Source organism: Microchirus variegatus (assembly GCF_963457635.1).
Source record: "Microchirus variegatus genome assembly, chromosome: 17".
NCBI lineage: Eukaryota > Metazoa > Chordata > Actinopteri > Pleuronectiformes > Soleidae > Microchirus > Microchirus variegatus.
In genome coordinates this window covers 12,378,490-12,402,898 of record NC_139818.1, presented here as the reverse complement: position 1 = coordinate 12,402,898, position 24,409 = coordinate 12,378,490, and the positions used below count along the sequence as shown (strand labels likewise).

The 24,409-nt window shown below is 40.8% G+C and overlaps 4 protein-coding genes across 4 annotated transcripts; 2 read left to right on the top strand and 2 right to left on the bottom strand.

Moving 5' to 3' along the window:
* Window positions 1–1,242: 1,242 nt before the first annotated feature.
* Window positions 1,243–2,810, bottom strand: slc18a3b (solute carrier family 18 member 3b; the record flags this gene model as incomplete). Its single annotated transcript, XM_083903348.1, is given in 2 exon segments — window positions 1,243–2,792; window positions 2,795–2,810. Coding segments are annotated over 2 exon segments (1,566 nt in total).
* Window positions 2,811–8,019: 5,209 nt separating this feature from the next.
* rgrb (retinal G protein coupled receptor b) lies at window positions 8,020–11,792 on the bottom strand (the record flags this gene model as incomplete). The annotated part of the gene is made up of 7 exons (XM_083903854.1): window positions 8,020–8,160; window positions 8,345–8,458; window positions 9,024–9,141; window positions 9,281–9,434; window positions 9,779–9,900; window positions 10,160–10,316; window positions 11,717–11,792. 7 exons carry the CDS (start codon window positions 11,790–11,792, stop codon window positions 8,020–8,022), a joined length of 882 nt encoding a protein of 293 aa, XP_083759980.1.
* A 4,785-nt stretch (window positions 11,793–16,577) lies between these two features.
* On the top strand, window positions 16,578–19,425 carry lrit1b (leucine-rich repeat, immunoglobulin-like and transmembrane domains 1b; the record flags this gene model as incomplete). Its single annotated transcript, XM_083903831.1, has 4 exons — window positions 16,578–16,699; window positions 17,284–17,744; window positions 17,931–18,236; window positions 18,362–19,425. The coding sequence occupies 4 exons, from the start codon at window positions 16,578–16,580 to the stop codon at window positions 19,423–19,425; spliced, it is 1,953 nt and encodes a 650-aa protein (XP_083759957.1).
* A 1,257-nt stretch (window positions 19,426–20,682) lies between these two features.
* LOC310938786 (leucine-rich repeat, immunoglobulin-like domain and transmembrane domain-containing protein 2) lies at window positions 20,683–22,892 on the top strand (the record flags this gene model as incomplete). Its single annotated transcript, XM_083903405.1, has 3 exons — window positions 20,683–20,792; window positions 20,898–21,679; window positions 22,111–22,892. The coding sequence occupies 3 exons, from the start codon at window positions 20,683–20,685 to the stop codon at window positions 22,890–22,892; spliced, it is 1,674 nt and encodes a 557-aa protein (XP_083759531.1).
* Window positions 22,893–24,409: the final 1,517 nt, after the last annotated feature.

Here is a 24,409-nt window from a genome sequence, read left to right as displayed (position 1 = left end):
GCCATAAGGCTGAGGCTCCACATTAAAGCGCGCCGTGGAAAAGTGAAAAAAAAAAAAAAAAAAAAGATATGCTGAAGGTGCGTCCACCTACCCGCCCTCGAGCTACGAGACTCCTCCCATCGACACCTATTCGAGGAACATATTATCTGACAGCTTGCCCCCTCCTCATCCTCACCCTCCCACACCCACATGAGATCATCAAGAAAGGCTTCTGATTCTGGCTTCGTCATTGGTGCAGGTCAGCAGAAATGACTTTGAAAGTTATTTAAGACACGTGTCAGCATGGTGCGCACAAACACTTTGATTGGTTCATGTGGAGTTTTAAACTCATGGTTTTCTCTTTATTTGCGTGTTTTCTTGTTAAAACAAAACTGGTGGAGATCAAATTAACTTTGTGTATTATTTCCAGCGTTCATATAAATTCCTCCCAGACATATTTTTGTTGAAATCTTAATTTAATTGCTTATTACAACACAAACTATTAATTTCCTCTCTTTTTTTTTTGCTTGAAATAAGGATGTTTTTGTTGTTTGTTTTAATCAAGGACTAAAAATGAAAAGCACCACTGTCACAGATCCAAACAAATTTATTAAAACGACAGAACAGCCTACATTTATGTTCATCTTAAGGAGACTGACTTCAATATCTACGTCTTGACAAAAAAAAAATTATGTTCACACATCACTTACAAACACACACGCGCGCGCGCACAAACGCACATTCTCTCAGTTTTAGAGGTCCACGTAGTTTTCTTTTACATTTACATTGTGCATTTTTATCCGCATATGTACAAAATCCATTTATTTTAATTTCAACCAACAAAAAAAATATGAAATAAAATAAAATACAGGCCCATTTTTTAAAAAAGAAAATGAAATAAAGGCCTTGAGACTAAAAAATAGAGGCTATTTTTTGTATAAGAGGGGAAGTGTGCTTTTTATAGTTGGTCCCATATAATCGTGTACATGAATCCATTTATTTATTTTACAATACTGAGACACAGAAACCTCTCACAAAACTCCACGTCCATGACAAACGATACAGAGACTTTGTTGGACACAATGAAATCACAGTGAGAGAAATAAACTTTGGGAAACGCGTCACACAACCGTGATTGTGGCGACCGGGTGTTTTATATTGCACATCGGTACTGACATAAAAGTTTAAAATCACTAGATTCATAGCCAAATCTTTTCAGGGGGAATGTTAATCGGGGGCGGGCGGTGAAGAGTGACACCCGGTCTAAGTGAACTCCTGACCGGACGACTCTTCTGACAATGACCGCTGTGCTTTGAATGGGTCGAACCCGTTTTCATCTACTGACAGACAGTTTCCAGCAGAACTGTAGCCCTTCTTTTTAGCTCTCCTCTCCTCCATCTTGATAGTATCGTACAGCCCCTGCGGAGCCTCCTCTAACAGGTTATCTCTCTCGGAGTGGGACGGTTTCATTTGGCACACGTTGCGCAGCAGCAGCAGAGCTGGTGCGTAAAGCACATTGACGAGACCCATACCCAGATTGAGCTGCACGAAGCCGAGATTGTGCACTATCTGCCCGGCTACTATAGGACCCATAGCATATGCAACAGAGTATGAAATATCCGCTATAGCATAAATACTACCGTACACGGAGGAATGACGCATGTCTACAAGAAACGCCAGCGTGGGCAGCAGCGCAGTGTCTACGAGTGCAATGCCAAAACAAATGCCGCACAACGGCGCAATGAGCTGCCCAAAAGTTTTGCATGCGGGGACTGTGCAGGAGCTCGCGCCTATGATAACCATACCTACAGCTCCGTAGAACCACTGTAAATGTGGATGCTGCGCTGCCAGTTTGACTGTAATGTACACACCGATGACGTGAGGGAAGAAGGCTGGGAGCCAGGTGAGGCCCATCTCCCACTGGGAGGAGTGCATGGTGCTCTCCATCCAGTTGGCGATGGTGGGTTCGAGAAAGGCCAGCGGGATGTTGCACACTGTGAGCGCCCCGGCCACCACTGCTATGTACGGGTCAATCATGAGTTTGTATATGGGCGTGCCGACCGGCATGTTCTCTCTAGTCCTGTTGGAGAACGGCTTAATGACGGTCAGCACCAGAATGCCGTCCGCCAGGCAAATGCATGCCAACACGATGAAGGGAACTCTCTTGCCCACAAACTCATACAGGATTCCCCCGAAGGGAGGCGCCACCAGACTCCCGAAAGAGATGAACGCCAGGGCGATGCCGAGCGCCCTGGTCCTCTCTGCCTCCTCCGTGTACTTGTCAGCAATCATCGCGAGTCCGGACGTGTCCGCGAAAGCAGACCCCAGACCCTGTAAACTTCTGGCCACAAAGAGCGTGGCGTAGTTCTCCGCGAAAGCGAAGATGCAGGTGGATACAAACATGACAGTGAGTCCAATTAAAAGCGGGATGTCATATCCGACCCTGTCTATGAAAGTTCCCGACAGCGGGTTGACTATCAGCTGCAGAATGGCTTTGGACGCAAAGAGCACTCCTATCTGGACATCTAAATTGTTCTTGTTGCTTTTGTCTTGGCTTGTGCTGTTGGCTGCTGAAGTGTTGGGGTGCAGGACGACGTGGACGTGCTCCGACTGCTCACTCTCCAGGTCAGCGAGATAGTCTGGAATAATTGGCACGATTACCATGTAGAGCATATTGTCCAGCAGGAGAGCCACGCAAACAATCACTAATATGATCCGTCTCTGCCGGTGAGGATCCCGCATCGCTGTGCCTAATTGCTTGGTCCTTTGGCCCATCTCGGACAGTTTTACGGCGGCTGATTTAGCCAAACCAGAGGTTCCTCCTTGTCCATCCATAGTGTGCTTTTGTTGTTGTTCTTTGTTTGTATGTAAGTTTTAAAATAGTTCTTGTGCTTCTTCTGTCCGCTGCCACTGATCTCTCAGCGCCTCTGGTGACTCATTGGTGCGCCCTCTACATGGATGTGATGCTCTCCGTCCTCACTTCGCCTGTGCGTAAAGAAGGAAGAGGCGCACAGGAACTTGGCTGCTTCATCAGTGGAGAAGCCTTTCTGCCGCTGCCTCAACTTGTCCTCGCCTCAGCCCCGTCCGGTATTGTTTCATGATCATCCGAGGAGTGACGTGATGGTGAGCTCGCAGACTTTCTGCACCGCGCAGATGAGGATTCGGTCGCTAATCTCACATGGCAACGTTTTTTGTCTGGAGCGGTTTTCTCACTTATTTGAGGAACCTATACGACGCTCCAAGACTCTCACCTCTGTGCTCATGTCTCCTATCACCTGTGGCACTTTTGCGCTCAGCTCTTCGACCACCACTGACTTCGTGGTCTTTGGTGCACATTAACCCGCTATACGTTACACCATTATTATCTCTGCCCCTTTTTCAACAAGAGCTATGACGCATGCATTGCCAGCTGATCCCTTCGTCACTTGCCTCATTTATGTTAATTTCCAACCATGGCAGCAATCACTTCAACCAATGAGAGCCAGTGAGTGCATCACAGCCCCCCAACAAGAAAAAAACAATTCTTAATATCCACTATGTGACTCCTGATTTGTTGTAAATGTCACATTTCACATTCATGCATTGGCGTATACTGTATATAAACGTGGAGTGGGGATATATGCAATGCTAATAGTTTATATAAAACATATTCAAATACATCCCCTATATTTGTAAACACTAATCTTTGGAATACTAAATGGCAGATAGTAAATCACATATAACTCACAAACTAAACAGAAAAGTAAATTATCAAAGACAAAATGCAGAGGATCGATAAGGCATTCGAATATACTGACTGAACTTAAAGAAGAGTTTGTTGTTCGATATAACAAGAAATTTAATGAGTTGCCAGTTGCTGCAGGAGCAAAAGAGATTTCAGCACCACGAGTCCGTGGACAGCTCCTTCGACCACCAACACTTCTGAGACTTTTTCACCACTTCATTTACGTGTTTTCCAACAACAAAACAACAACAACAACAACAAAAAACAACAACAAAACACAACAACGACAAAAATTAAACTATCCTTTACAGAATAAGACCTGTGCATGCAGCTCGTCAGTCCTAAGAGCACAGTGCAGCTCATGCGGAGAGTTCCTTTATTAATTTGGCACAAGACACAGGCGACACCTTGTGGTGGGATTCTGAAAGTACAAGCAAACTCAAATGAAAACCGCCCAGTCACTGAAACTAGCTAATAACTAATTATTGTTTAACCTATTGTACATTTTATTTAAATATCCTATAAAAGTTTTGCATGGCATTGTTCTTATTATATCATCTCCAATCTAGGGTTAGTAAAATGTGTTAATTTAAACATAATAATAATCCTCCACTATAGGTTTTTTCTTTATGTGTATTTGTCAACAATTAAGCTATAAATCCAAATAAGGTGACCTAAATTGTTACAGATTACTTCATTTCATATTATAATAGTGCGTGGACTTCATCTATCATCATTTGCCAGTAGGGGGCAGCACAACACTTGCAATGCCAAATATTCAGGATCTAATAATCTGAAGCCTGATTATTGTATAAAAAAAAGGTTCAACATTGTATTATATTTTTAGCCAGTTATTGCATCATTGACTCTTAGTTGTGACATCATTGGCTGCTGCACAAAAATAATGCTTATTTCCATTCCACTAAACAGCACAAATAAAAGGAGGCTTGCATGAAATAATCCAATAAAAGTGAAAGTAAAGTAATCTGGCAAAATAAAAACAGGGAATATCAGTAACATACAAAACTTAATACAATCTCTAAAATGATGATGATAACCATAGTTATCTTTATAATGATGTGGTGATGTCCAGCACTGGGACAGAATGAACTGCCTCTACCAGACATGGTGTAAAAGATCAAGATTATGTATTAATCAATTGTACATTTTCAAATGTGATGAGAGTATTTAACTATGGGAAGTAATAGTTCAATAGATGGATTAGTAAAAGAAAACGAGGAACTACTACTTCATTATGTAAATTCGGCCACCATGTTGAGAATGGATTTCTTTCTGAAAACCCTTTGTTTAAAGAGAACCAGTCCCTTTAATCCTCCACATTAATAGTGGTGTAATTTACCCAATAAATTGATATATAACACCTGATGGAAACTCTGAAGTCTGCTGACATTATTGATTTTCCAACTCAGTTACGTCCATTCTGTTGTATTATTTCGTAATATTTTTAGACATGAGCAGCTGTGCGTTTTGTAGCTGAATATGAACAGAGAAGAGTTTCTCTTTGATAACACACAATCTATGATTGTAACATAACTATTTAAGCACAGCCAGGAATACAGTCCTTGAATAAAAAGTGTTGCAGTCAGATGTAGTTATTGTAACCATGTTTGAGAAGCTCTGCGTGGCTTCTCATTTCTTCTTCCTGTGGGCTTGATGCTATTTACTGCTGCTGCTGCTATCTACAGCTCTAACTGAATTAGATCACTGGTCTAATACACTGCCTCGTAATCAGCTGTCAGTCAGAGGGAACGCTCCTTCCAAGAAAATGATGCTAATCTGCTGGATTCCCCAGTCTTTCCCAGGAAAAAAATAAATAAACCCTGCTCTATATTCATCTCAAGTGAATATAGAGCAGCAGAGGTGATGAGGAAGTGTGTGATTATGTTCAGCATCTAACACCTGCTAATGACCTGTGTTTATGTGTTTTGAGGACATGAATCACTGAAGAGTAACTTGCAACTTTGACTAAGATGATTGAAAAAAACATATACACACTAATATTGTATGGGTTTCCTTTTAGATATAATATAATACAGCTTCACTATTATTTGACCTGTTTGAATCAACACTTTTGACTTAACCTGGCACAAACTTGACTTTTCCTTCTTTTCATACTCCTTCTGCACATAATCACACACTGATGACCTGTCATGAAGCACAGCATCAGAGCAGCTACTAATAATAACTCTGCAGTGAAGGCATGAAAACAGTGCGTCGTCGTTCTAACGCCAGGGCTCAGCGGGACTATTTCAGGTGCTGCTTCATTAGAGCCGACTCCTCCTCCTCTGGTTAAAACAGGCGTTGACTGACGGTGAGAGGATTTGACCTGCTGACGACTACCTGGCATGAACGTCAGTCACCTGTGAGGTCAGTGTGACTCGGTCTCACTGGGTCTTATTTTTGGAGTGCATGTGTTGAGCAGTTCAGAGATCAGCAGGAGTGCAGGAGTCTCGTCTACTCACTGCAGCCTCACTGTCTCTACAACACGTGTGATAATGTGGCCTGAATCTAGAAAAAAAACACAAAATGAAATGTGGACATACCATATTTGAGTCACTAGGTAGAGGTGTGGGGAAAAACTCACAATATAATGCAGATGAATAAATAACACAGGATATAGAGACCACAGAAATGAACTATTCTTACAAAAACAAGCTCTAAAATTTCCAGATCTGATTCAGTTTAAAACAGCACCAATAATATTCAAAGAAAAACATAAATCACTTCCAAATCTATAAAGCCTGATGATGTGCATCCTTGATTTTCAAATTTTTTGGAGGAATTTTAATTTTACCTGATTTATCGCTACACCAGGCAGCGGCTCATCAGCAGCAGCTGCGCTGTCTAGACCAGGGAGGTGGGAGTGAAGAGGCTGTCCTCACGGTGGGTGAGCCATTTTACACGGTTCAAAACAAAACATGGTGTTACACTGAAACTACGAAGTCGGTGTCCATTCACTAATACACAAGCACATATTTATTTTGTATTAGCATGCTACTGTTTTGCAGCTAACTTGGCGAACCTGTTCCCAAAGGTAAGCTAGAGAGGCTACGATTAGCATTAGCGTAGGGCTAACATAATACAACACTGTGCAACCTCATTAAGCACAACGCAAATGTTTTCATTTTCGATTAGCATTAGCGTAGCTAGATGTTGTGACTGTCAGCCACGGCAGTGGTTAGCCTTTCAAATATGTTAGCCTTTACGTTCCTTATCATGCATTACCCATAACTGAAAAATCTTCTTCAGCGCCCACTATAGGAATACATACTTCCTACGGGCACAGCACTAGTAAAATAAATACATTGTTTTCAGAACGACAACTGGGAGGATAAAATCTAAGAGGGAAACTAAATTAAAAAAGGCAGTGTTGCCAGGACAACTTTGAAAAGCATGCGTTTTTCAATCTTGTGGGTTAAATTACGTAACAGTCGGACAACAGATGAATTAGGGCAAGAGTAAAAACATAAATTAGTTTAAAAGAATATAAAAAAATAAAAATTTTACATAAATTTAAGGATGAAGAACAGCAAGTTTAATGCAACACATTTCGATGCTCATTTACTTGCCAGTTTTTCCAACATTGATCTTCCCACTTTTCTCTCTCTAGTTTCCTCAGAAGCTAATAATGTACAATGGCTTCTTTATTCAGAAGCATGAAGAGAGGTCAGTCTTTTTCTAAATTAGAAAGGCTCAGGAGCCAGGTCAGCACTACAGAGGAAGGACACCTTTTTCAACAGTAGAACACAATGGACAAACTAAATATCTTTTGAGTTTTGGAGCTAACTGAAGGCTTCATAGTTTCTCCAACACACTTGGAAGAGAAGCATAAGGTGAGGGACATTCAGCTGCAACATTCTTTAAATCTCATCTCCTCAGTCTTCCCAACAAAAACACAACACATTCATTATCTTAGTAAATGAGAACCGACTCATTAAAGGTCATCTCTGGATGTTGGTTTTCAGTTTTTTCAAGCTGAAAACAGATGAAGTCTGAAGCAGAAGAGCGGCAGCACAGTGATTTTTTTATTATTGTGAATGGTTAAACATGGACGGAGGAGTAGCGCAGGTTAAAGACAAAAAAAGGACGTCAGAAAGTAATGAAACACATTTTGCAGGTTAAGTGCAATGTGGAATGAGGGAACAGAGGTAAAATGTTGACTGTTTCATATACAAGACAATAATATTACTCCAGTACAGGTATCCAAATGATGTTTCCTTAACCTAACAAAATTATTAACATTCTATCATAAGAGCAAATGATGATTTGGTCTTGGAGGATGTTGACTTTTCCTTTTATTTTGACTTCTTAATAGCCGGGTCGACAATCTTTTGTCCAGTGAGGAAATGCCAAACGCCGCCTCGGTAAAACTCGTTTCCAAACGTGTAGAGGAGAGCGTTGAAGATGGGATTTGTCTTTGCCACAACAGGAAGCACCTGAGAGAAGAAACAAGGACCTCCATCATTTTTACATTATTTACATTATAGGTTTGTATAGGTTACGGCAAAGTAACTACAGTTTCACCAGATTATCTAAATTTCAATAAGGGTATAAAAAGAAATATCTCAGTTTGCAAATGGAGATATTCCTTCCCTCAGATAAAACAAAACGACTTCTCACCATTCGCAGCTTTGGAGACACAACCTTCACATTGTCAAAGCAGGCGTAGATACACATGAGGACATACGGGCCCCAGCACATCAACATCACCCTCAAGGGTATGTTGGTGTTGAACTAAAAAAAACAAAGGCTGTTACATTAGTACACATATACAATTAAAGTTAATTCAGATAGTATATATGTTAAATAACATGAATGAAGGTGCATGTTTCGTACTTCTATAGTCACATTTTGTAGTCATGACACAGATAAACGTTCTCATCTTCTGTCTTTATACTTTACAAAACGTGGTTTGTGAAGCTCGCAGCATAAAACAATGATGTTTCAACTATTAATTCAGGATAAAACAGTTCCAATATTTTTTTCACTTGACTGCCAAGAGATGAAAATATTCATATCACTTTCATAGCTGAATGTTAAAAGTAGAGCTGGAGCCAGAGAAGATGATCAATATGAAGGACTTTGGACGAGGCAAAAACATTCCAAAACACACCCATTCTGCACTTCCCACAGTTCAAAGTTCAGTTCAGTCACAAGTACAGCATTGGACTAACGTAAACATGTTCACAATAACACAACATTATTTACACACACCGTCACTGACAACTGTTCTTTCACACACGTGTCTGAAGATTAAAGAACAGTTACAGCAGACTGTGTCATTGAGTGAGACATTTACCCTGTGGTGATGGACTTTTTTGAAGTGCTTGTGGATGGCGCTGTAGCATGACCACATGGTGAAAGCGGGGAACATGAGGTAGAGCAGCACCAGCGTTAGCATGTACGTCACATAGTCCCTGTTGAAAAGTATAACAAACAACATAGAACACGGTTTCTGACAGCATGTGCTAATTTTGATGAACACAAACTTGTAAATGTGAAATAAAAGTGACGATAACAAAGTGGACATTTTGGCCCACACGTCCTTATGTCTACCTGTCCCCTCTGGTGTAGTCCAACGTGCAGCAAGTCCTCATGGGCTCAAAGTCATAAACGCCCCATCCCATCAGAGGAACAGCTGCCCAGAAGATGGAAAGAATCCAGATGATGCTGCTCATTGTGAGCGTCGTGCTCCAGAAGAGCTTTTGTCCTACGGAATAAAATCACACAGGAGGTCATGTGATGATGGTGATTAGAACAGAGGGGGGGGAGAAAAAAACATGCTTTACACCAGAAACAAAAGCAGATATGAAAGAATATAATACATTCACTTATAAACCACTGTGAAAACTAATAGAATTGCCCAAGCACTTTGTATATACCGTCATCAAATTGATGTATCTGGATCTATCTTATTCTATTCTTATACGGCCAATACTTTACTTTTCTGTGCAAGTAATAAGTGAAATGTGTTTACTATAACTTGAACATCAGGAAGTTAAACATAAATATGCGAAAAGTTTATTTTTTAAGATAGATAACTTGTATACTTACTGGTGCAGTACTGGTGGTATCTGTCCCAAGCAATGGTAGCCATGAAACTGATTGAGGCCAGAACTGCTATCATGCCCTGGAAACCATGGTAGGAACATCCGTCTTGTCCAAATGGCCAATATCTAGAGACAAGAAAGAATACAATCACTACATTAGCGCAAAGTAGAGTTGCCTTGTTATTGTGTGAATATGGCAGGCTGAAAATGCAAATTAGATGACACAGTGAATGATGTGGATTGTGGCCTGGATTGTGAAACGTAAAGGGCTTATTTGGCTTGCGGTACCAGTGGCTCGTATCAAACCCTAAGCCTTTTCTCAGGGGGTTGTTGGGATGAAAACCAGTGCACTACCCATAATCAGTAGAGGTGACGCGGTTGATACCTGATGTAACTCGCATAAGCAGCTGTGAGGCCGTTAATGTTCAGGCTGATGTCGGCCAAAGCCAGATTAAAGACAAAGAAGTTACTGGGAGTCCTCATCTCCTTCACTGAGAGGAAAGACACAATGCTGACGGCGTTGAGGAGGAACCCGAGCACACCTGCAAGAGAGAGAGAGAGAGATTTAGAGATTTTATTTTCATTACTGGAAATTCAGACACTCAATCAATGTCAATGTCCTCTTTTTAAAAAATGCCCATAAAAAAGGGCTGTGACTCTATCTTTATTTAAACTTCATTTAACAGCAGGTCCCTTGAGACACACTATATGGACAAAAGTATTTGAAGGACAATCTCAATCCTTCAGCATATCAAGACATTTTGGACAATGCTATGCTTCCAACTTTGCGATAACAGTTTGAGGAAGACACTTTGCTCAGAGCCCTGACCTCAATCCCATCAAGCACCTTTGAAATGAAATGGATCAGAGATTATGAGCCAGGCCTTCTCGTCCAACATCAGAGTCTAACCTCATAAATGGACACAAATTTGCATACAAACACTTCAAAATCTTGAGGAAAGTCTTCCAAGAAGTGTGGAGGCTGTTATAGCAACACAAGGGGGAACCAACGCCATATTAAAGTACTGTAGATGTATTTGAATATATCATTACAGTCCCTGTTGGTGTGATGGTCAGGTGCCCAAATACTTTTGTCCATATAGTGTATATTTGTGTATACAGACAAAATGATAAATAACACAAACAATACTGAATATAAAACAACAGTTAAATTCATGTACAATGGAGTAGAGCTGCAATTTAAGATTATTTTCATAAATAATGAAACTGTTGATTATTGTCTCGATTAATAGATTAGTTGTTTTGGTCCATAAAATCAGAAAATGTTGACTGATGTTTCCCCAACCTTATGATGATGAAGTTGTTAAATATCTCTCTCAATCTTTATTATTTCTTGGTAGTATGGAGTAAAAGATAGAAAAATAAACTAAAAATAACAATAATTCAGAAAAAAAATCACATTTAACAAGTTGTTTCAATTCTCATATCAATTAATCCATCACCAAAATAGTAATATAATAGGGGATTTAATCTGGAACACAGAATAACAGAATTTGGATGAAAACAGCTGCAAATTTTCTACCAAAAATACCTTTAAACTTTAACATCCTACTATGATCCCACTGTTTCAAGCTGATTTGATTTGTTTGAGTGATTTTGAATTTTATTCAGCACTTTATTATTGAGTTTCTATATAAATAACATGCATTATTATAATTTTAAGTAAAAATTCATTGGACTTTTGACTCAGCATATCAGCACAGTCACGTGACCTCATGTTGTCCAGAACTTCACTCCCTGACCCGTGGAGTATAGGTCAAAACAACAGAAACAGCTTTTTTTGTGAACAGAAGAGGGTTTTGTTCACTTGTAGTTTAACACAAAAAACAACAACAACAACAAAAACACTTAATGGTTTTAAGGTGAACTGTCCCTTTAAATCGTGTACAAACATGTCTGCCTGTGTCTTGTGTCCACTCACCGCCGACCAGAAGCGCTGTGCCGAATGTAAACATATCAAACTCCGTGAAACCCTCCGGTAGTGTGTACGCCGCCATGGTGAAAAGCAACAACTTCAACTTTCTTTTCCTGTCGCAGTTGTGTCGCGGGTCACACCGTGTGTGTGTCACACTGACGCCTTTATAAAGGCTCTTTCACGTGAAAAAGCATAAAGAGACTAATCTTTGGTTAAAAAAAAAAAAAAGCCCCTCGACAATCCTCGCAGGAATGTCCTAACGAGCTCACTCCTTTACAAACTCACTCCTTACAAACTCACTCTTAAGTTTCTGCGTTTGCTGCTGCGCAAAGCTTTGAAGAAGAGGTTAGTAGTTCAGTCTGTGACTTGACTCTTTGTTTGCTTTGAGATAAACGAGAAAGTTTGAATGAAGCTGCTGCACCACAACAACAACAACAACTTCCCACCACAGCGCTCATGTCATTCAGCAGCTGTGGTTGATCATAAAGAGAGAGTGGAAACATGGGAAATGTGGTCCTTATCTGGGGATCATGTGGAGACAAGACGACCACAGTATGGCAAGCAGTTCTAACATTTTACAGCCAGACTGGATATTATGTTATGTTATGTTATGATATTATGTATTATGTTTTACAGATATCTGTAATTCAATTCTTCCTCGTCAAAAATAACATTTCAGATATCCACAATGACATTCTTCCTATCCCCAATTGTCATTTCAGATATCCACAACGTCATATCTTCCTAGGACAAATGACGTCACTTTTGCCATTAATGTGTATTGGGCTTTCGATTTCAGATATCCACAATTACATTCTGGATATCTATGAACATTCTGGATATCTGCAATAAAATTCTTACTAGGAGAAACTCCCATTTTGTCCTAGGAAGAATGACATTGTGGATATCTGAAATCGAAAGCCCAATACACATGAATGGCAAAAGTGACATAATTTGTCTTAGGAAGAATGACATTGCGGATAGGAAGAAAGGCATTGTGGATAGGAAGAATGTCGTTGCGGATAACAAACTGAAAGCCCAATACACATGAATGGCAAAAGTGACGTCATTTGTCCTTGGAAGAATGTCATTGTGGATAGGAAGAATTGAATTACAGATATCTGTAATACATATACAGTCTAAATGTTAAAAACGGCTTGCCATAACCACAGACACACACTGATCTGTAATGATAAATCGGCAGTCGGTATAAAGTAACTTAAAGGGGATACTAGAGTAAAAGTACTTTTACTAGTATTTTACTAGAAAATGACTGGTAGAATTTGAAGTCACTATTTATAATATAACTTCTGTTTAAAGGTGAAGTAAGTAGTTTATAGTGACATCTAGAGGAGAGGCTGAAATTAACAACAAAGAACTGCTCCTCTGCTCACCCCCTCCCTTCCCTGAGCGCTACGGTATCCCTAGCTGGTCAAATGTTGCCTCGTCGTCTTTCTCCGTGTCAGCAGATGAGGTTCGTGAGGCGAGGGAGAGGGCGAGCTACCGCGGCCGTAGCAGACGAAGCGGAGAGAGAGGAGGCGGGACTTTAAGTAAAGAAACGCTTGATTTGTTCTCTCGCGTTTGTCCTTACAGGCTCCGGTAGAAACATGGCGTCTCGCTGCTAACAGTGGCTATGCAACCACGGCCCGCGACCGTGTTATTTTACATGACTTTTTGAAACACTACGAAAATGAAACAAAAACTATTATACAACGACTAGACAATGCAGGAGCACATAATATGTATAACAAAGTGGATTTTGGGTTATATAAACCCATAAATACTACATATTGTACCTTTAAGTAAAAGTATTTAAAAAAGTGAGGAGCTAAGATTGAGCCATGCCGGCTCAGTGGTAGGGTGAGTTGCCTTCTAACTTCGAAGGTTGTGGGTTCAATTCCTGGCTCCACACTTAACCCCAGGTTGCAGCATGTGAATGAGTGTGAAAGATCAATTCTTCTGATTTTTAAGTGATTAAACACTTACAATACATGCAAACATACTTATATACACAACATTATTGTTAATTAAATGCCTGCCTCTTAAATGTTACTCTATGGAACTTAAATTGCTTCAGTTAGTTAAAGAATTACCCAGATTTGCCAGAACATTAAGACCGGAGTCTAGTTTTAATATTGTGGTGTGTGACCTGTGTCCTCTTCTCACTGAGCATTACTGACATTATAAATGTAAGGATAAAGTAACTGCAATTCAGTAATAAAGGTCAAATAAGCCTCAACATGTTATTAAAAAAACAAACTATAATTGAAAAAAGAGGACACTGGAAATTGACCTTTGGCTCGCAACAGCAGCGTCAAGCTTTTAAAATGTAACATTTGTCTGATTGCACCACTAATCTGTCCACAGATTAACCACAAACTCATTAACGATGAAGTAATGATGTGTCCCAACAGACTTATAATACCCTTTTTCTGAAACTGCACATATTGTCCTGACTAAAAGCTCAGTGCCCCAGTGTCCCCCCTGTTGTTGTTTTGTAGTTTTTTTTTTTTTTGGTTCCAAATAAACTGATAATTTGTTCATCAACACGTCTGTCAACTGTCTTCAGTCCCAACACGAGGCCTCTGGCAGTGTCGCTGTCTGTAAAGCAGCAGGGAAACGCTTTCACAAAGCACGAACGTCTGTTAATCTATCGCAGCTAATGTGTCGACACTGATCCGGCACAATGGAGAACATGAACGCAGTGGATTGATCATCTGAAAATCATTAACTGTTAACCTAAGGAAGTCTGTTCATTGATTCCAGCATCTTTCAAAGAACTAACACCTCATGTAGTGACTGTGCTTTGGCGAGTATGGTCCATAGCATCGTCATAATCTGCTGGTTTTGCAATGAAACAAAGGTTTCACTTATGAAACTGTATTTGCACATACAGACTGAGACATGGGAGAAAGACAAGTGACACAAATGTTGCTCGTTCTCTCTAAAATAATATGTGAAGTTTTGCAGCAATCTGCCTTCACCGGTATTGCCTTATTTGGGGAAACACTATTTTTGAGGGACATTATGGGAATTTTTACTCCACTGCACATACAAAATGATTCTGTCGAGAAAGAAATATTTCCCTCTCTCTGTCAAAGGCTTTTACGGTAAAAACAAAAGAAAAAGAAGCCTATGAACAGAACAAATCAAGTTGATTTATAAGGATATCGACATTCGGTTTTTTAAAATAAAACACAGAGAGAATTGCGGGATTCAAAGCACATCTTTGAAACTGTGTAGTTTTAGAAAAAATAGGTCCCAAAAAAAAGTCCCACATCCATACTTTTTTAATCAAAAACATTGTCAACATTGAGACTACAGTGAAACGGTCTAGTATTTCCAGTATACTAGTAGTTACAGATGTCCTGAACACAACTTGTTGTTTCAAAGTTGATCATTTTCCGATTAAAAGTGTGAATATAGGACTTTTAACGTGAAATTTCTCCAAAGTTGTACAGTACAAATGTCTGATTTGCAGTATTGTTGTTGTCATAGATGTCCTGAACACAACCTAGGAAAAAAAAACCTACATCTTATAGATATTTATCATTATTATTATAATTAATTAATTAATTAATTAATTAATTAATTAATTAATTAATTTAAATTATTACATCTCATAGTTGTGAAATTGTTCAATTAAAAAGCGCAAATATAGGATTTTAAATTTCTTAAATTTACTGTATGGTGATTGTCATATATGTCCTGAGCACAACTTTATCAATTTTATTTTTTAAACCGTATATAGATATCCTTACAAATCAGCCTGACTCATTGATCCGCAGGGTTTTTACCATAAAATCATTTGAAAGGAGGGCGTTATATTTCAGTTTCAGATAGTTTGACCGCAGTTACAGACTACAGGGATCCTTTTTCTCTTCTCTCGGAATCTTATTTTTGTTTTATTATGAAGGATTTTTTTTTAAATTAACCTCCGGTCAAAGATGCATCACTCTGGAGGTCAAACAGGGTTTAAGGTTTTTTTTTGCTGGTCATCCCCGAGGGAAAAAATCCATTAATGAGAGACACAGAGAGATGACTGGATTAAAGGATTTGAAATCCTGTCAGACAACCACGGCTTTAAACCTCTGCACCTGTGAAAACAATAAATAATTGTCAGTGTGTCACATTCAAACACCGTTTCATGAAATAAAATCACGTGTTCATAGATATTCAGAAACAATAAACTGACACCAGCAAAATAACAAACACAAAGAGGATCAGTTGAATTAAACTGGTCTAATTCACGTGTAATTACAGATTAAAACTCACTGCCATCTAGTGGTGAGTTGCTGCGTAAACATTTCATGAATCTCAGAAACAAGAGACAAAAGAAAAGAGAGAAATCCACAGTAATGATCTGAGTAATTATGAATGATCTTATTAATTATCAATGAATGAGTAATTCTGCATGTACAGTAAAATTACTTTTCTAACTATAAACCCAACATTTATCCGTTTTCCTTGTTTAAAATGATGAGGAAACATTAAACCTTAAAATGCCTGATTTTGACCTTTATGTTTAACCTGTATTTATGTGCTGTTCGTCAGTTCTGTGCATAATTAACCACCCAGACAACTATTCGAAAGTAATTCCCTGACAATTTCAGGGGAAAAAAACCGTGCAGCCTATCAGCTTCTAGGAAGCAGCAGTCTAATCGTGTGAATGAAAATAACCCCAAGTCCTCTCTCCACTAATCCCTGCCTATCCTTTTTATCTCTGGATTCTGAGCGGTCGGAGCAGAGCAGTGTGGAGCCGTGAGACCTGCCGAGCAAAACCACCATGCATCACCCCGTGTCCTGTTAAGACACACTGTAGTTTAGTTGCATATAGCATTCAGTGATCTGCAGGAGAGGAAACATCATGAGTGGACACATCAGTGCTGCTTTTTGTCTGGCTTTAGTTCTCCTCCCTGTGCTGGGATCGTCGTGTCCTGCACAGTGCAGCTGCTTTTACCACAAATTAAGCGATGGATCAAAAGCGAGGTAAGAACAAAACACTCTGATTTTATTTTATTAACCACAGAATGCTTTTATTTATTATATATTTGTTTTTCTAAAAGCTTCCTTCACTTTAATCGCGGTGTGTAGTGGAGGGATTAACTTGGAGTTGCTCTTTAATCTCCTTTGCTTGTTACAGAACAATAGATCACTACGTTCCTCTAAATTAAACGCTGAACTAAAAAGTCAGAAAATCTATTTTGCCTGTTGCTAAATTCACTATTATACGCACACATCTTCACAGTAGCTGTATTTTCTGTATGTGTACATATATGTATATGTAGCTGGATAATTTAACACTACAAGTTTATATTTTTTATTCATATTTAGTCTTTTTAGAATAGAATGCCTTTATTCTCACTATACACATGTACAATGAGATTAAAAGCAACTCCAATAACAGTGCAAACTTGGGTTTATTCTTGGGTACAGTTTTCTTTATATTCTAATCGACTTTATTTACTCAAATTGTTATCTTCTTTGAGCACAAAAGGGGCGTGTTTCACTGAAACTGTACAATCTTGTGTGACAAATAACAAAATCTTAAATCCTTTGTCGTCTTCACGCAGAAGTGTGCTTTGCAACGATCCAGAAATCACCGCGGTCCCTCCAAATTTCCCCGCGGACACGTCAAAGCTCCGCATTGAGAAGACTGCGATCACGAGGATCTCCGGCAACAACTTCCACTACCTCAACAACCTGGAGTTCCTGTGGATGTCCTTCAACTCCCTGAACGCACTTAGCGTGGACAGTTTCCGAGGTCTTTACAACCTGGATGAGCTCAGGCTGGACGGGAACTCGCTCGACTCCTTCCCCTGGGAGTCTCTGAGTGACGTGCCAAACCTCAGGCTCCTCGACTTACACAACAACAGGATCTCCTCCATCCCCGCCGAAGCCAGCGCGTACATCAAGAACGTCACCTATCTGGACTTGTCCAGCAACAGCCTGACGACCGTCCCTGCTGACGTCCTGGTCATGTGGCTGAGTGTGAAGCCAGCGCAGGACACCGATTCCTCCAAACTTATTCTCGGTGAGGAACAAGCTGTGACATATTAAGATACTGATTTAAGCTGTCTTGCATGATGACCACTGCTTTGACATCAGTTAGGGATTAGTCTAATTATAGTTATTGTGTGCAGTTTGTCAGGATGTAGGACTCTGTAGGATTTCTTTACAATAAGCAGGATGTTAGTTTCATGAGTTGTTTCCTCTACAGGGCTCCATGACAACCCGTGGCTCTGTGACTGCCGGCTCTACGATCTGGTCCAGTTCCAGAAGTCCCCATCGTCGTCGGTGGCTCTGATCGACACCCGGCTGAAGTGTGCCGACCCAGAGAGTCTATCAGGAGTTCTTTTCACTGAGGCGGAGCTGCAGAGGTGCCAGGGCCCTCGGGTGCACACAGCCGTGGCTCGTGTTCGGAGCTCACTGGGCAACAACGTCCTGCTCCGCTGTGGCACAGTCGGAGTCCCCATCCCCGAGCTGTCCTGGAGCCGAGCCGATGGCAAGAAAATGAACGGCACAAGTGAGTTCTACTGAACTAATTGCAGATGTGCTCAGATTAGAACACACTCTATTTCTGTCCGAGTCAAAGTGTTAATGAGATTGTGTCAATGTTCCTTAACTCACTTCACCTTTCTTATTTCACAGTTCAGGAGGAGATTTCAAAGGAGGGAATTATTTGGTCGATCCTGAGTGTGCCGGCAGTCTCCTACCATGATTCTGGGAAATACATTTGCAAAGCAACTAATTTTGTGGGCACTGCAGACGCCATGGTTTCCTTGGTGATCACAGATACTTTCCGGTCAGAGGAGACAGGTGGTGATTCTTCAAAGAGAAACAGAGGGAAGAAATCTGGTGGCATGGGAAAAGCAGCATACCAGGAGAAACTTATCGCCAGATACATTCCTCCACCGACCTCCACAGCCGGACAGCCCATCATCGAACCTCTCAACGGCAAAGGTGTGACCGGAAAGTACGAGATTGAGAGCTACAGCGTCTCTGACAGTGCTGCTGAGGAAAAGGACAAAGACTCAGATTCCCAAACTCAAGAAGAGGAAGAGGCTTTGAGCAACTTAGCAGCCAATGCCTCATCCTTACAGCAAGCTCCAGAGAAAAGGATAGTGCGCTCAGTGAAGGTGATTGGCGACACTGACCACACCGTCTCCCTGAACTGGCGAGCCCCCGCTGCCACAAACACCACAGAATTCAACGTCCTGTATGCTGTGTTTGGCGAGAGAGACATGCGACGCATCAGCGTGGGTGCGGGGAAAAATCGGATCACGATCGAGGGCCTCGTACCCAAAACAAAGTACATCGCTTGCGTTTGCGTCAAAGGCCTGATCCCGAAAAAGGAGCAGTGTGTAATCTTCTCCACCGACGAGGCGGCCAGCGCAAGCGGCACTCAGAAGCTTATTAACGTGGTGGTCATAACGGTGGCGTGCGTGATTGCCGTGCCCTTGACGCTGATCGTGTGCTGCGGGGCGCTGAAGAAGCGCTGCCAGAAGCTGCTGGGGCGGGAGTCCAAAGAGATGCAGGACTCTTACGTGACATTTGAGACCCTCGGCCCGGGGACTAAAGCCAAAGGGATGGAGGGTGAATTTCTGACGAGGTTAAACCTCGATGAGTCCAACAGGCTGCTGTCAGCGCGGTCTAGTGTTGACTCAGAGGCCACAGCCAGGACTGAAGGGCCTCCCAATGAGTACTTCTGCTAAAACCCAACGTATGCCTCAACCTCCAGAGGATGCACTTTGTTTTCTAACAGCCTGTGATGTCATGATGCTCAGAGACACAGATTATTCTGATCATAATATGTGTTATTATTTTACAGCCTTGTGGGAGTAAAAACCACCGATCTATTGATGGGCAGCAACAAAGGGAAAACGATTTCAGTATTTACATGTAGTTTTAATGTGTAGTAAATCCATCATGCACTTTTAAAGGCGATGTTTTGCAAAGGGAATCGTCTCGACATGTTGCCCTATGCTGTAAAATCCAGATCATTTTTCCAATATGTAACCTCTGCACTGTGTTTAAAACTTTATTCAAACAATATTTAGAGAAATTATAATATAATTCCACAGTTATTAGTCTTTTTTTTTTCTATCTTGTTAATGTGCCAGGTTTAAAAACCTAAACCACTGTACATTTTGATATGGTGTCAATATTTGTTACCTGAAATATATACAGTCTATATATATATGTATATGTATGAATGTACTGCATGAAAATAAATATTTTTATACTGATAAATGTTTACAGGCTTCTTTTTTGGTTGCATCTCAGAATTATATATTTTTTTTGCAGAGAAAGGTGTTATTTACCAAACTAAATGTATTAAACCTAAATCCACTCAGAGCACAGATCGTTCTGTCCTTGTCTACGTGTGATGTAGAGAACTTTAATAAAATATAAATATATAAATATAAACACTTATAAAGGCTTTTTATTGGTTATTTTCATCCTGATAACTATTATGCATGACACGCTGATTCTGCCTTTAACAACCTGAGAGACGAGCAGTGTTGAGATTATTGAGGTCAGGTTACTGTCGTCTACAGACATCTGCCTCCCTCTCCCTCTCCGTGCTGCTAAGCCTGACGTGTCCAGCTCTGTTTATACAGACACGTCTCCTGTCACGTCAATGCTCCAACCTTTTGTGGTGGGACAAATAAAGTAAATTAGACTGATGCTATAAGCCTCTCCGGGTTTATACCTGAAAGCAAAGCAGTGACGACATTGCTCACTGAATCTGGATTGAACAACACAAGCTGATATATTGTTTCTTCTGAGCAGATTTTTCTTTTAGACTAAATGGTCCATCGCTATAAATACACCTTTCCTTGTGTTTCAAATGTTATTTGGTGTCTTAAGTGTTACGTCAAGGAGGATTAAGGTAATAGGCTTTCATCCATGCAGGCTATGTGCATGTGCCGCCCTCACAGGCCTATTTCACATGCTCCTCCAGGAATATGGACGCCTTCCGTGTCACATTGCATGTCTCTTTGTTATTTTATCTCATCGTCCTTGGATCGACGACCTGTCCGATTGGCTGCTCCTGCACAGATGATAACGTGGGAAGGTAAGCTATTGGTTTAACTGAGTAAATTCTTAAAATAGTTTAGCAGTGACCTCTCAAATATGTGTGTGAAAACTGAAAAAAATATGTTCCATCTCACCATCCTAGGTCTTTACTATGTATGGAAACCTCCATGGGACAAATCCCAGAAGATATCCCACATGATGTCACGAAAATACGAATTGAAAACTGCCACCTGACCGAGTTACCGCAGCAACCTTTCTCTAAACTTAGCGCCTTGGAGTTTCTTTGGCTGAATTTCAACGAGATCACCCTCATGAACATTAAAAGCCTGGAGGGGCTGGACAGCCTGACAGAGCTGCGGCTACAAGGCAACAAGCTGACTTCAGTGCCGTGGACGGCGTTTCAGGACGTGCCCAAGCTCAAGATTTTGGACCTGAAGAACAATCAACTCGACGTCCTGCCTGAACACGCTCTGAGACACCTACCTGCCCTGACCTATTTAGATTTATCCTTCAATCAGCTCGGCGTCATCACAAAAGACGTTTTTGTCAACTGGCCTCTTTACCAAAGAGCAGAAAAAGAGTGGGGGAAAGAAGGACTGGTGTCCAACGTGGTTTTGGCCCTGCATGAAAACCCCTGGTTGTGTGACTGTCGCCTCAAAGGCTTTGTTGAGTTTATCAGGATGATCAGCACTCCCATCATTCTGATGAATTCTTACTTGATGTGCTCAGGTCCAGCCTCCAAAGCCGGCAAGTTTTTCCACGAGATCCAGTTAAAGTCCTGCATGAAGCCGGAGGCGACTGCCTCGGAGAATAACATCACTTTACCTCTGGGAGCAAACGCTACTCTCACATGCTTAGTCAAGGCTCGACCCAGCCCGACCATTCAGTGGATGTACAGCCAGAAGATTATAAGAGGATTTACTGGTAAGATTTTTTTTTAACCCACTATCCATTAAACTGTCATGTACCTGCTGTGACAGCACTTATGTAGGAAGCTATTTCTTAAATCTTCAGGTTGCATCTTGTCTCTGTAAAGATGTGGCAACAATATACTTTTTACGATGAACTTACCATCTCTTTATAAGATGTAAACCAAGTGGCAACTGGTGCTGAATGTGATCTCCTGTTTTTGAAGCCTCCACATTCATAATTTGACCAGAGCCATATAGAGGTTTTGATGTGACAAGCTTTATTTTTTTCCTCTAAATGGAAACACAAGTTACAAAACTTGAACCTGAAATAAGCAATTGAGAACATGAACTCCTCAGGAAAATGTTGCCCCCTGGTGGCTATTCACTACATTCTCATTTCCGTATTGCCCTCAGCCAACAAACCACTTTATTTTCTCCTTTCAGCCACCGAGACTCACATAGACACCGACACTGTGACTTCCCAGCTGCTGATTCCCTCTCTTCGCCTGGTGGACCGAGGTATCTACACCTGCACGGCCAACAACTTCATTGGCAACTCCTCAGTGAGCATCGTGGTCAACATCAGCTCCTCCAACACCACCGCTCCACTCCCTCCCCCCGTCCCCATGTTGTCAACCGACGAAAACGCCTACATAGACATACGCATCGCCAAGCAGACCGTGTATGGCATCACCCTGGAGTGGTACGCAGTGACCGACAACCCTGCAGAGACCTGGTTCACCATCCACTTTGGCAAATATGATTTGCCTAAGAAAGAGATGATCTACATCGGCCCAGGCATCAACAGCTACTCTGTCAGCGACCTGCTCCCTGTCACCAAATACAAGGTCTGCGTGTCCCTGAAGAACCACCCGCCGAGGGAAGGCCAGTGCATCGTCTTCGTGACAGGAAGCGACATCAGCGAGCTGGAGCAAAGAGAGAGGCTCATCCACATCGTGGTCATCGTGTGCGCCATGGTGCTGGCAGTGCCGGCCGGCATGTTTGCCTGCACCACAGAGGGCAGGTTCAGCTGCGTGGAGCGCTGCCTGGATCTGTGGAAGAAGCACAGGCGGCGCGGAGAGAACCTGCAGGGAGCGGAGAGGCAGGGAACCTTTGACAGCCTGCAGGCCACCAGTGAGGAAGGCCTGTGCAGGGACTCAGAAGAAAGACCAAAGAAGAAGTCTGAGGAAAGGTGCAAAGGAGGGAGTCAAGTTCACTTGTACTAAAGAAATGTACGTGTATACATTTGAGTGTAGCCCCAGTGTGTGCCTCTCATGTTACCATACCAGTTCTTTAAATTGGTTGAAGTCACAAAAACATGGAAAATAATTGAGATTTTGTGGGGGTTCTTTCTTTTTTTAAACCCCAATATAGTGTAGCACTGTGACTTGAATGCATTTCAAAAACAGACACAAACTATATTTCAAATTTCAATGATTGGTTGAAAATGGAGAGGCCTTCCTCCCTCATTATACAGGGAGTTCGTTTTTGTCTGTGTTAATGTGCTTAAATGTTGTGCTTATATGAATAATAATATCATAAATACTATATTCAGTTTACTTTGTCAGTGTCTTGTGACTGAATACAGAGACATGCACGCTGAAATTAAACATGTGCATAATCAACACGGCACAGTGTCATTGCTGCTTACTTTGATATTAAGTCTATGTTTCAGTGGATTAATATTTCAAGATAAACATTTCAATTCATTTCCACTGTCTTAAGATTTGCAGTCATAAAACAAAAAAAATCATGTTCGGTGTGGATTAAAGGAAAGCCAAAGACAAATGCTGAGACATATTCTGATTTGTTTCTAAAGTGCAATCACTCAAAGGATTTGTTACATAAGCAGCGTTTTCCCCCGTGCATTTATACGTACACTCGTAAGCAGATTAGAGTGATTTTCGAGCTGAATCCTTCTCAGTGGGACATGATATTTCCATTTAATGACAGCATCTGGACCTCAGTTGTGCAGACACATCATCGTTGCGGTGGAGAGAGAACGTGGGAACACGTTACTTTGTTTCTGTCACAACATACAAATCCATATCCACAGTGAAATCACCGCATCATTTATCACATGTGGAACTTTAGATTTTGTCAAAATCCCCTGTATGTTGTTGTATAAGTTTGGGGTCACATAGAGATTATTTTATTCCTTATTTTTGAAGGAAAAACACTTTTTTTTCAATGAATTTAACATTAAATGAATCAGAAATACACTCTATACATTGTTAATGTGGTAAACGACTATTCTAGCTGCAAACGTCTGGTTTTTAATGGAATATGTACATAGGTGTATAGAGGCCCATTTCTCTCCAGTGTTCTAACATTGTGTTTGCTAATCACTTTAGAAGGCTATTGGACGATTAGAAAACCCTTGTGCAGTGATGTTAGCACAGCTGAAAACAGTTTTGCTGGTTCTTTGACGAAAGGGCAAAATTATTATTTTGAATAAAAATCATTATTTCTAATTTTGTCAATGTCTTGACTATATTTTCTATTCATTTTGCAACTCTTTTGATGAATAAAAGTGTGACTTTTAATGCAAAACACAAACTAATTATATAGGTGACCCCAAACTTTTGAACGGTAGTGCACTCAGAAAACAAGTCCCTTTAAAACACAGAAGAACAAACTCTAGACAAAATTTACTGCAAAAATAGACTTAAAAACTCAAAATGTAGCCTCTGAAAAAAGGGGAACATGACGAACATGTCTTTTTCAAATATTTATTCAAAAT